General features: G+C 38.6%; 1 protein-coding gene across 1 annotated transcript in view; it reads right to left on the bottom strand.

Annotated features, from left to right (window-relative positions):
* Positions 1 to 14114, bottom strand: part of SLC44A5 (solute carrier family 44 member 5) — a 110814-nt gene that overhangs the window by 45710 nt on the left and 50990 nt on the right. Inside the window, exons 4-5 of the mRNA XM_041749495.1 lie at positions 7135 to 7219; positions 242 to 370 (exon numbers count right to left, since the gene is read on the bottom strand). Coding sequence (XP_041605429.1) covers positions 242 to 370; positions 7135 to 7219 — 214 coding nt within the window. The remainder of the gene's footprint in view (positions 1 to 241; positions 371 to 7134; positions 7220 to 14114) is intronic.

The following is a 14114-nucleotide window of genomic DNA, read 5'->3' as shown; positions in this document are numbered from 1 at the left end:
TGGTTTCAGGGATGAGTTAAAGCTAACTTACCAGACATAAGAGTCTTGCATAACACCAGAAGTCTACACAATGATATGCTATAAATGGTGCATATATGTTAGTATGTACATGTGCATTTGTATTTTAATGGAATAATAATCTCCTGGATGATTTAGAAGCCTGTCCATTACAAATGCTCATGTTACACTTGAAATCGAAACAAAAGTTAAATTCTTTAGTTTTAAGCTTAAACACACATACCTTTGCAGGCTTTCCAAAAGGGGTCTTGCAGAACTGGCTGTAGTATGTCCAATAATTTTGGCTTGTTTTCTGTGCAAATTTTATTTCCATGTAGGTTAAAAATTTTTCTGGGCACTTGGAGACACAGATCTGTAAAGAAAAGGAACACAGTGGTGGGGATTCAATTAAGTTGAACAAACCAAGAAAGTAAAATTAGATTTCTAGGTTATGCAACCACTATAAAGAGCAAAGCACCATTTTCCATCTAAGAAACTTAGATCAATTTTCTAATTTATGTAAAAAATAAACATCTGGGTGGCTCAGTGGTTGAGCATCTGCCTTTGGTTTGAGCATAACCTTTGGGTTATGGTCCCAGGGTCCTGGGATCAGGTCCCACATCGGGCTCCCTGCAGGGAGCCTGCTTCTCCCTCTGCCTGTGTCTCTGGCTCTCTCTGTGTCTCTCATTACTAAATAAATAAAACCTTCAAAAGAAAAAATAATCTTTCATGTACTAGTTATCAATCTCTACTCCTTGTCTTTGATCATGATTTGGTTAAGACAATAAGACATTGTAGCAGACTTGTTCTTAACTTCTGGTTTTGAGATAACCATAGATCTACTTGCAGCTATGAGAAATAATTCATTCTGCCCAATTTTATCCAATGGTAATAACTTGCACAATTACAGAACAATATCACAACCAAAAAATTGATGTTGCCACCATCTACTAACCTTATTTAGATTTCATCAGTTTTACACGCACTCATTTGTGTGCACGCACATGCATACAGTTCTCTGCATTTTTATCATGTGTAGATTCATGTGACCACTACCACAAAACAGTGATGGACTTTTAATAAAATATTTCCTTATTAGTTTCTGAGTTAGTAGATAAGGGTATAGTGCAAGATTAATTTTTGCAAGATTAATCTTGCTTGTATAGTTTATACATTTTCAGGGTTAAAATCTTGCCTCTTTTCCTACATATAAATTAAATGGTGAAATGCTCTGAATATTGATAACTTATGCCATTAATTACTATCAGTGCCTGTGAATTTTCAACAATTGTCAAAATATAATTGGGGGTGTATTACTATAAGAAATGAAAAAAAAGAAAGAAACGAACAAAATTAGGACTATTTGTGGCACTCAGTCATTATTATAGTCTTTTACTAACACCAGTCAAATGTGGACAGAAAGGTCACCAATGCAATTATTTTACGTTAATGAACTTAGAGAGCCTATTAATGCCAAACTAGAACACTGTGCTAGTAGTCCAGAGCCACTGTGGAGTGACTGAAACCCAATTAGGAACTCCACAGAGAGAAAGCTGAATCTGAGAAGATGCACTTGATTTGTTTATAATTAAAAAACAAAACAAAAACAAAGATCCTATTAAGCCACGATAGTTGCAGTCCTGACACATTCTCTCCTCCACCTTCAGTTACTCCTTATGAAAGACTGCATCTCAAACTTCCTCCATCTCCCTGCTGTTCTTTGGTAACTTCTCACTGGCCAGATTCTAGTTCAATCCATTGACAGCTAGGTGAGCTGTCACCTAGACATCAGACACTGCTGCTGAGCTGATCTCTTTCCCATCCTTTGGGTCATGTTTCTACTGTACACAAAAATATTTGGTGTTGACCCCACAGCTAAGGTAGCAAGTGGATGACTAACTGGATACTGTAAGATAATATTAACTGAGATTGGAGGTGACAGCAGCAGTCTAATTTCTTTTAGAAGTTCTGACAAGGCAAACAAACTGTCTCCACATCCACGCCTCCATATGCATTTTCTGTTAGTTTCTCATATGTACATAGGCATTCACGCATGCGCACGCGCGCGCACACACACACACACACACACACACACACACACACACCCCTCTAGAGGAAATATTGAGGTTTCATAGGTATCTTTTTACTAAAGCTGAAGAACTGTTAAGGGATATTGAAAGCCTCCAACATGCGCATTTTTTGAAAGAAGGCCAAGGTTATCATTAACACAAATGTCAAAATTTCACTCTGATTGGAGCTAAGCTGAATAAACCTATAACACTGGGAGATATTTTACATTTAGACTTTGACAATTATAGGACTTTGAAAGGTAACCTCACTAGTTCCCCTATTGAGTACATTTACATGGATTTATAAAATGAATACTGAAAGTGCTAATGCTTTAGGCCTTAACTGACAGTAACAATATATACAAGAAAGTAATTAAAATAGCAAAAAGTGGTTTGTTAAAGAGAAGCACATCAAATTTCCTTCCAGACACAAATGAGCTGTTAAAAAACAATATAGCAACTGCTTTTTACTCTCTCCCTCTATCAGACCAATTTGTTCACTTTAAATACAGTGCTGATTAGTAGCAATCAACATATAATTGGCCAAAAATGAAGGTCACATTGAGGTAGGATATCCTAATTGATCACAGTCTGTCCTTCAAATGCTTGTGACACACGTCTGGACCATGCTGGCAGTTAACAAAAAAAAAAAAACAAAAAACAAAAAAAAAAAACCACAATGCATAAAAATATGCTTGAATCAGTAGATGCACTAATGTCTGGCAGACTAAAAGCAAGTCTCCATTACTGGCAGCTAAAATATATTCTGACTCAATCCTGATTTTTCATGTAACCACAAAATGCTTTAAATGTAATTCATCATTATTTTTATATCTTTAATTCATATAGGTTTAATGATCTAATACAAGTCAGAATTTGGGGAGTAGAAAAGTTATACTATAGGTTACAATACTACATTTGTTATGAAAAAAAAACAAACCATGACCTAGTAAATAATTTATGGTATATTTAACATAACTGTAAATAACATGTATGTGGGTAAAAAAGCATAATGTACAAGGATATTTTTGTTTCATCATGAGAATGATGGATTTGTATAGTGGAAAACTTCCGAGACCGGGTGTAAGAAGATATTAATTTACTCTTTCACTTATTCTTTCAACAAATACTTAGTGATCACCTACTCTGAGCCTGTTCTAGGTACTGGAAACACAATAAAACAGATAAAACCCTTCCCCTTAAGCTGTTTGCCTTCTAGCAGGGGAGAGATGAGTAACAAGTAAAACTATTTGTTACAAGATGGTCATAAATGCTATGGGGAAAAATAAGGCTAGAAAGGAGGTTAGAGAATAAAAGGCTGCTGAGTGGGATTCCTATTTTACATGGGTGGTCAAGGAAGGCCTTCCCTAAAAAGGCAACCTTTGAGGAAAGATGTGAAGACTAGTGATCAAGCCACACTGACTTGGAGAAAGAGTACTGTAGGCAGGGAGAACACCATCTAAGGCTCTGAGACAGGAGCATTCCTGGATCCTTCACAAATAGATGGGTAATATAACCTGAGTACAGTGAGCAGAGAGAGAGTAGCAGCATATATAGTCAGAGAGTTGGACAGTGAAAGATCCAGTAAGGACATTGTTAAGACTTTGCTTTTAATCTCAGTAACTTGGGAACCTATGGGGGCATGGGCTGAACAAAGGAGAGACATAAATGTGACATATTTAATAGGATCACACTGGCTGTTGGGTAGAAAAGAGACTGAAAGGTGTAGAAAGCAGGGCAAGGATAGAGTCAGAGAGACCAGTCAGGAGGTCACTGAATTGATCTAGAAAAAAAGACGATGATTCTTTAAAAAAAGGAAGAGATGGTGAAAAGTAGTTTGGTCCAGGTATATTTTGAAGGGAGACCAGAGGAATTAGCTGGCAGTTCATACATCAGTCCAAAAAAAAAAAAAAAAAAAAAAGAGGAACCAAGATGATTCATTGATATTTGGAGCTGGCCTTAACCGAAACAGGGAAGACCGATGGGATTGGAGAATAATATCAAGGAAGAAGTCAGACATTAGGAATTGAGTTTTGGACATGTTACATTTGAGACGTCAACTAAATATCCATGTAGGCCTTGCGTAGGAGGTTGGATATAAAGATCAGGAGTTTAGGGAGTAGACTTATCTGGAGATATAAATTAGGGAGGGAAGCATGTAGATGATGAAACCATAAGACTAGGCGAGATTACCAAGAGAGTAAGCGTAGATTTTGAAAAGGACTAAGCTTGGTGATGGGAGGGAATTCCAACATTTACAAGATGTTGGAAAGATGAAGAAAAATCAGCAAAGGAGACTAACAAGGAGTAGCCAGAGATCTGGGAGGAAACCTAGAAGAATGTTGTGCCATGGAAGCCACATCAAGAAAGTGTTTTGAGGAGGAGGCTTGAATAAACAATGTTGTTAGATCATATAAATGTGGAACGAGAATTGGCCACCGGTTTGATAATATGGAGGTCGATGGTATCATTTGGGGGCAATTGGAGTAGGAGTAAAAGCCTGAATGAGAAGAGAGGATTTAGACACACTGAGCATAGACTGTTTGAGGACTTTTGCAAAACAGAGGTAAGATATGGAGCAGTACCTGGAGGTTGTGTGTGGGCAGGGAGGGTTGTGGGGTAAAGGAGAGAATTTTTCTGAGATAGAAGAAATAACAGCATGTTTGTATATTGATGGGGATGATTTACTAGTGAAAGAAAAATGGTAATGATAAGAAAAAAACAGAAAATTTCTGGAATGATGTGCTTGAGTGTGTGTGAGAGAGATAATGCACAAATCGATAGAGGGGGCACCTGGGTGGCTCAGTGGTTGAGTGTCTGCCTTCGGCTCAGGATGTGATCCCAGGGTCCTAGGATGGAGTCCTGTATCGGGTTTCCCACAGGGACTCTGCTTCTCCCTCTATGTCTCTGCCTCTCTCTATGTCTCTCATGAATAAATAAAATCTTAAAAAAAAAAAAAAGTTAACTACAAAAAAAAAAAAAAAAAAAAAGGATGACCTGAGGAGCAAGGGCAGTTCAACCACAGTATAACAAGGAAAGGTTGAACAAATACATGAACATAAATGACAACAGGTAGGCAAGAGGAGGTCACTGTAGGATCTTTCAAAATTTGTCTTTGAATGCTTACGCTTTTCTCAGTAAAATAAGGAAGCAAAGTCAGAGACTGACAAGAAGATTGGGAAGTTTAAGGTAAGGGGAAAAATATATGAAATTGTTTACTAGAAGGCGAAGCTAGTGAACAAAGTCTGTAGCATGGTTGTGGGACAGCACTAAGGGCCCACGAGGTTAGTCGCTCTGAGTTGAAAGGACTGTTCTATATATTTTCTCCTACAACTCATGGCTGCCTGAGTTCAGGCATGGAATAGGCAGAGAGCTGCACTTAGCTAAGGATGAGGTTTTGCCAGGGAACAACAACTACGTGGGAGGGGACAAAGAAATTGAGTTTATATAAGGGAGTGGATTTTAAGAAGGACCATGAAATCTAAGTCAGACACAGAGGGAAATGAAAACATGAAGGAACTGAGGGACATTGGGGCGGGGGGGGGGGGATGGTTAGCATTAAGGGTTTGTAGGTGCCAATGAGGTACTATGATTGGAGTTGGAATGTTAAAGGCATTGCAGTGGTCAGACATTGGGATGTTTGAAACTGAGATTTATGAAGGGAGGTAATTACTAGTACTGACAAGGTCAAGAATTTGATCCTGGGAGAGGGGGGCTGTGGTAGAAAACAAAGTCTTGTGGTAGAGGTAGTCACAGAACGAAGATGCCAGGGTCTGAGGTTGGCTTCAGTCTCAGCAGGAAATATCAAAAGTCTATGAGAGAGAGATGAGGAAGAGAGGAAGAAAGCAGAATTACCAACTAGATCAGGGAAGATCTTGGGTGTGGTTTACTGGCACATGGAACAAAAAGGAAATAGAAGTTAGAAGCCTACTACATTTTTGGGGTAGTTGTGCTGCCACAGAATTCATGAGCTAACCTGAAAAGGCCTTTGACTGTTAAAACAGTCTTTGAGGTGCTAAATTTGCACAATAGCAAGGGAGCTTCAAAGCTCTGTTGCCATCAAAAGAGCTTATGTCTCCAGTGCTCAGCAATGATGTGGTCTGAGGCCAGCAGAGAGGAAATATCCTCCCGGGTGGTTGAGTAAAGGACCATAGGGTGAAATGAGGAATAACAATCCAGGTCTAATAAAACTGTTTCCATGCACCAGAGACCACTGTGCATTTATCACTCCTTTCTGAATTGGAGTTTGTATCCTTATAGTCCTAGCCTTGGCCCTCATTGCATTTTCAATGGGAAGATCTGATAGAGGACGTATCACCCATAAATCCTTGGACTTTGGGTTAAAGATAGTACTACATGGAATGCTGGGCTGTCTCCTTGGGAAGAAGGGGATTCTGGAGGACAGAGGGATAGACTAGGGAAGACCTAACTAATTGCCATTGAAGTCTATGCCTCATCCCACAAGTACATTGCTTTCGTCCTTCCTTCTTGCATCTCGGAGTGAACATATAAAAATAACATGTATGTTGTATGAGTAGAAGTGTGATGTGTGAACATTTTTAATCCAAGGCTTTTAAGAGCAGAGACGCTTTATTCATCTTCTATTTCCCTGACAGGTGGATGCAGATGATGAGAAGGATGGAGGCAGAGCCGCCAGATGAAAGGAGCCTAGAGAAGAGTTGCCCACTGACCATAAACACCAGCCTGATCCTGTTGTATGGCCAGGAATAAACTACTATGTTAAGTCACTGAAAAACTCAAGTTTATTATAATAGCTAGTTTTACTGTTCCTAATACTGATCTTGAGAAAAATATCACTTCTCAGACCTTCAGTTTATTTTATAAAAATAGGTTGTTTGACCAAATCGCCAAGGTTCTTTAGTGATACTACAATGATTAATCCTGCTTCATTTTGATATCATTTGATTGTATCTAAACAAAAAGAGCTCATGCTTGTGTCTTCCCACCTTCCATTAGTCCATGTTAACTATGCATACACAGAATTCAAATGGAATTGAATTCTTTTATCCAAAAATGTTCAAAATTGCAAGGCATTTTTTTGCCTTACCTGTGTGGTAGGGCACTGCAGGTTTACCACCACAGAGGGACTGGTACAGCTGAGTAAGTTAAAGTAAAACAGAATGGTCTTGTTCCTGTTAAGAAAACAACATAAAGTAATCTTTAGTGACTGTGGAAATATTCCATATCATTTCAGACTCTGTATACTTTTAATATAATGACCTTTAAAAATTGCCTTCATTTTCCCTAGACAGCTACAGTATAGTCCCCAACTCCCCTTTAAGCTGCCTAACATTCACAGCTCCTTTTTGTAATAGTAAAAAACTGAAATAATGAAATTGTCCATCAACAGCAGATTGGCTAAAGAATTTCACATCCACAAAGAAGACTGTGTTGCCATTGAAAAATAATGATTCCATAAGAGCCAGATTCACTCTTTCACCACTCAAACAGCCTTATCATCTACACAGTATTCTGGTACATGTGATTTGAATTTGTACCCATGCAAATGAAGAAATTATTGCATGTCATGGAGTTCCTTGGGATTATTTAAAACTGAATGGTAAATCTCTAGGTGTCAAGAGTCCCTCATAGGTAAAACTGATTTATAAACTGCAAAATGCTACATAAACTGAAGTTATTCAGCAAATTATGCTATTGTCAAGGGTAAGGCTCATACCTTATTCACTTTAATATCCCTACTTTGCCAACACAACCTAGTACTTGGCCCTTTCTAGATATTTATCAAATGTTGCAGAATGAATGAGAATAATTCCAGAATAAGTTGTTGTTGTTTAATCTTAGACTCCAACTTAGCTTTCCAGTACAAAGCCATAGTCATTCAATCACAGTCTGTTTGATTTCCTTAAACTTCAGTGAACCTCATGGGGCACCTGGGTGGTTCAGTCAGTTAAGCATCTGATGCTTGATTTTGGCTCAGGTCAGTCATGATCATGAGGTCATGATCTCAGGGTCTGTGGATAGAGCCCTGTGTTGGCCTCTGTGCTCTCCCTCTACCCTTCCCCCCTACTCACACTCACTCTCCTTCTCTAATAATCTTAAAAAATGAAAATAAAACTTCAGTGAACCTCAGATTCCTCAGGTACAGAGTAGGTGGTGATGGTTGCAACTGAGCAATTCCATGGGAATGACTGAAGGAGTAACTATTTAACTTACACTGTATTTCCATCAAGAAACAACAAAGTAAAATCAATTGCAAACTAGTAGTTCAAAATGCTGTACCATGCACTTAAGCCTTTCTCTCCTCTTTCCTGAAACTCATGGAAATAAAAGAATGGAAGTACAAAAAGTAATAAACCTCATCAAACCAGCTGAGGGTGGGGAAAGACAAGATCTGTTCACAACTGAATGAGAGTTCAGCAATTTCTAGAAGATGGAAAACATATGAGAGTATGCTGAGTGATGAGTGCACCACAAAGGAGTATGGAAAGGGTGGGATACAACTTGCCTGTTAGAAATCATGAGATGCTGGATTCAGTTTTGAAAGTGAAAAAATGTGGCTGAAAACAAGATTAATTGAAGATTTATATACAGAACTACAGTACAAACCAGCACCTCTCTTTTCTCCCATGCCCCTGCACTTGGAATTCCAGCATCCAGGAAAAACATGCAAAACCTGAGGCCTCCTTTGGGGAATGAGCCTTCTGGGGTTAGCAAAGGCTTTTACAGAATTTGGTGCCCCAGCCTACAAGCCTGTCACTTTGAAAGCCCAGACCTGACAGCCAGTTTCCCATCAGTTCATGCTGTAGTGAAATCTGACCGTGAACATGGCCTTATCACCCTATACAGGGAAGAGGTCTCACAGAAAAACAGAACTACTAACATAGCTTTGGGACAAATTCACAGAAGTGACTTAGTTCTTTAATAATAATGGGCAATCAAGTAGAATCAGGAATGTAAGGAGGAATCAGCATATGAAAGAGAAAGACTAAAGTAAACAAAAACTGATGCTAGATGAAATCAAATAATTTAGGGCATAGGATGGACTTTTAAATCCAGTATTTTCAAAGTAACTCAAGCAGACTATCCATAAAATAAGAGCAGTATATAATAAGAAATAGACGGTAAGAGAACTTTTAAAGATCAAAAATATGAAGAAGATGGAAGAGTATAAAGACCCTAAGCTTACCCCATCCACAGATACAACTAGGCAACACCCATATCAGTGTAAAATGACCAAAGACTATCAGAACAAATTCTCCACAGCTAAACATAGAGAAGAGGCTAACTTGAAGAGGTTAGGAAGGACAGAGACAAGACAGGAGTTAAACAGACCCATAGGACTCTCCCAGGAGGGACAATGCAAGTGCAGAGATGGAAAAGAAACAGATCCTCACACCAGGCAGCCCAGGCATGGGGGAGATGAATCGACAAAACATTTGGCTTTGAAAACCAAAGGAGCTGAACTTTGTGATTTTTTACAGGCATTGGGATTAGTACCTGGAAATTTAAAGGTCAGCAGGCTGGACCCTGGAAAAGCTGGGAAAGCCTGGAGGGCAGGAGGAAAGAGTCCCCACCCTTAAAAAGCACAACAAACAGCCCCACTAAGATACAGCATAGAAGCAACAGTTTGAATAATATCTGGGGAATACAGGATGGAGATTTGCTTATTAATCTTGGAACAAAGGCTGGAGGAGCAGAGATTTTGGGGGGGGACTTCTCCAAGAACAAAAGAGCTTATAGGTGTCATTTCCCTTCTCTGCCCCACCCCACCCCCAAACTTACAGGGACACTTGTGGGAGCCAGCACGGTGCCAACATTTGGTATCTCACTTGCCAACACTGTACCCTGCCCCCTCATTCTCCAGCAGACATGCCTTTGCACAGTCAAGCTTCCACTCTAGGTTTACTCCCAAGCAGACTTGAGCAAAGCTTCCTGACACTGTGCACCTCACCCCCGTGGACCTGCTCCCTTCAATACAACCTTGGAGAGACCATCCAAAGTGCTACCACAAGCCTGGCAGAGTGCAAGAAAACCTGAGAGAGTGCAAAGTCACTCCTACCCAACAGAAAGGGACTGAGAACCATACACACCAGATTGAATTTGGCTCACATTGAATTTGGTGGGTTGGGGGCAGACATCTGGTCTAACAACAGGCCCTCCCCACCCATGAAAGCTTCTCAAGGGACAACAGAGAGAAAGAACCCTGAAGTTCAGTGCTACTGCATCTCCAGCAAACATCTGATAGGACTCAACTCAAGTGCAGGACAGAATAAATCCTGCCCACAAGAAGGAAAGAGAACCATTGCAGAGGACTGGAATAAAGGTAAAAACAGCTCAGCCACAACAGCAGGGCACACACGACATATAGAAGAGACATTCCTAAAGCACCAGATTCTGGTGAACAGGGGACATTGCAGTGTAGGGCACTACAGGACCTCTCCTTCATAAGGCCATTGCTTTCAAGAGCAGGAGACATAGTGGACTTTCCAAACATAATAACAGAGTTACACAAAATAAAGAGACAGAGGAATTTGTTCCAACTAAAAAAAAAACAGGACAAAAATCACAGCAAGAGAGCTAAATGTAATAAAGTAATATATACATACCCGTTAGAGAATTTAAAGTAATGGTCATAAAATACTCAGACTTGAGAAAAGGGTAGAGGACCTCAGTGAGACCACAACAAAGAGACAAAAAACATAAAAGAATCAGAGATGAAGTAACAATAACTAAAATTAAAAATACACTAAATGAAATAAATTGTAGAATAGAGGAAGAAGAGAAACAGATTAATGATCTAGAGCACAGACTAATGGAAAACAATCAACCTGAACAAGAGAGAGAAAAAAATAATACAAAATGAAAATAGACTTAGGGATCTCTGTGACACCATCAAGGGTACTAATATTCACATTATATAGATCCTAGAAAGTGAAGAGAGAGAAAAGGGCTAGAAAATTTGAAGAAAGAGTAGGTGAAAACTTCCCAGATCTGGGGTAGGAAACAGAAATCCAAATCCCAGAAGCACAGACAAGCCCCAACAAAATCAACCCAGGAAGGTCCATACCAGGACACATAGTAATTAAAATGGCTAAAAAAAGGGGAGGGGGGCTAAACAGAATTTTTAAGAGCAGCAAGAGAAAAAAAAGCAGTTGCATATCAGGGAAATCACATAAGGCCATCAGCTGATTTCTCAGCAGAAATTTTGCTGGCCTGAAGAGAGTTCCATGATATATTCAAAGTACTGAAAGAAAAAAACCTGTAACCAAGAATATTCTATTTAGCAAGGCTATCATTAAGAATAGGAGAGATAAAGAATTTTCTAGACAAACAAAAGTCAAAGGAATTCATGACCACTAAATGAGCCGTACAAGAAATGTTAAAGGGGACTCTGAGTGGAAAGGAAAGGCCACACACAAGATTAAGAAAAGTAGGAAGATCAAAAGCAATAAAATTAAGTATATTTGTAAAATTCAGTCAAGGGATTCATGAAAGGATATAGAGAATCACATCATATATCTAAAATGTGGGGAGGAGAGGAGGAAAGAATGGGTTCAAACTTTTGTGACCAGCAATTTAGCATAGACTGTTATATGGATTGGTTATCTACAAATCTAATGATAACCAGAAAATCAAAAACTAGTAGCAGACATGCAAAAAATGAGAAAGAAATCCAAACATATCACCTGAAGAAAGCTATCAAACTGTGAGAAAAGAGAGCAAGATAAGGAACAGAACTACAAAAACCATAATAGGATAATGGCAATAAGTATATACCTGTCAATAATTACTTTGAATGTAAGTGGACTAAAAACTCTAAGTCAAAGTATGTCAGAATGAATAAAAAAACAAGACCCATCTACATGCTGCCAATAAGAAACTCATTTCAGACCTAAAGACGATATAGATTGAAAGTGAAGGTTATAAAACCAGTTATTAGGCAAATGGAAGTGAAAAAAAGCAAGGATGCCAATATTTATATCAGACAAATTAGACTTTCTAACAAGACTGTAAAAAGAAATAAAGATAGTAATAATAATATAATAATAAAGGGAACAATTCAACAAGAAGATATAACAATTATAAATATATATGCATCCAACACAGGAGCATCCAAATACATAAAGCAGTAAACATTAAGGAAATGGCCAGTAGAGAAATAATGGAAGGGGATTTTAACACCCCACTTACATCAATGGACAAATAATCCAAACAGAAAATCAGCAAGGAAACAGTGACTTTGAATAACAATTAGACCAGATGGATCTAAAAGATATATCAGAACATTGCACTGAAAAACAGCAGGCTACACATTCTTTTCAAGTGTACATGGAACATTCTCCAGAAGAGATCACATATTAGGCCTCAAAATAAGTCTCAAAAGATAGAAGTCATGCTATGCATTTTTCTGATCAAAACTCTATGACACTAGAAATCAATCACAAGAAAAAAATCTGAAAAGAACAAATTCATAGAGAATAAATAGCATGCTATAAACAATGAATGAGCCAACCAAGAAATCAAAGAGGAAATCATATAATATGTGGAGACAAATGAAGATAGAAAATACAATGGTCCAAAATTTGGAGGATGCAGCAAAAGCTGTTTTAATAGGCAGATTTATAGGCATAGAGGCCTACCTCAAAAAGCAAGAAAAAAATCTCAATTAAGCAACCCAGCCTTACACATAAAGGAGCTAGAAAACAAATCACACCCAAAACCAGTAGAAGGAAGGAAATAATAAAGATCAAAGCAGAAATAATTGAAACAGGAAGAAAAAGAAAACAAAACAATGGAACAGATCAGTGAAAGCAGGAGCTGGTTCTCTGAAAAGATTAACAAAATTGAAAAACTTTAGCCAGACTCATCAAGAAAGACAGACAGACACATCTCAAAGAAATAGAATAATTCTTAGAAACCTATAAACTCCCAAAACTGAAACAGGGAGAAATCGAAAACTTCAACAGACCCATAACCAGTAGAGATATTGAATCAGCAATCAAAGTCTCCCAAGAGGGGCACCTGAGTGGCTCAGTCAGTTAAGCGTCTCTTGGTTTCTGCTCAGGTCATGATCTCAAGGTCATGGGATTGAGCCCTACATGGCACTCCACGCTGAAGCTGGAGTCTGCCTGGGATTCTCTCTTTTTCCCTCTGCCCCTCCCCCTGCTTATGCTGTCTAGATAAATAAGATATTAAAGACAAAAATCTTTCAACAAACAGAAGCCTAAAGGTCAGATGGTTCCCAGGGGAATTCTATGAAACATTTAAAGAAGAGTTAACATCTATTCTTCTCAAGTTGTCCCCCAAAAAATATAGACATGGAAGGAAAACTTCAAAACTCATTCTATGAGGCCAATATTATCTTGATTCCAAAACTAAAGACTCCACTAAAAAAGAAAACTGCAGGCTAAAAGGCCTGATGAACATAGATGCAAAAATCTTCAACAAAATACTAACAAATTGAATCCAATAGCACATTAGAAGAATCATTCACCGCAATCAAGTGGGATTTATTCCTGAGTTGCAAGGGTGGCTTAATATTTAAAAATACACGATTATATCACACCTATGAAAGAAAGGATAAAAACCATATGATCCTCTCAATAGATGGAAAGCATTTGAAAAATACATCACCCTTTATTGATAAAAGCTCTCAAAAGAGTATGGATAGGAGGATTATACCTCAACATAAAAGGCCATACATGAAAGACCCATAGCTAATGTCATCCTCAATGGGGAAAAAACAGAGCTTTTCCTCTCTAGTCAGGAACAAGACAAGATTTCCACTCTCACCACTGTTAAATAACATTGTCCTGCAAGTCCTAGCCTCAGCAAGCAGACAGCAAAAATAAATAAAAGGTATCCAAGTCAGCATGGAAGAAGCCATACTTTCACTATTTACAGATGCCAGGAAACTCTGTGTAGAAAACCCAAAAGCTCCATGAAAAAATTGCTAGAACTGATACATGAGGGACAGTGGTTGAGTGTCTGCTCTTGGCTCAGGTCGTGATCCTGGGGTCTTGGGATCGAGTCTGGGAGACTGCTTCTCCCTCTGCCTAGGTGTCT

The sequence above is a fragment of the Vulpes lagopus genome, chromosome 3 (assembly GCF_018345385.1).
Source record: "Vulpes lagopus strain Blue_001 chromosome 3, ASM1834538v1, whole genome shotgun sequence".
Taxonomy (NCBI): Eukaryota; Metazoa; Chordata; class Mammalia; order Carnivora; family Canidae; genus Vulpes; species Vulpes lagopus.
The sequence above is the reverse complement of the archived record's forward strand: the minus strand, read 5'-3'. Positions and strand labels throughout refer to the sequence as shown.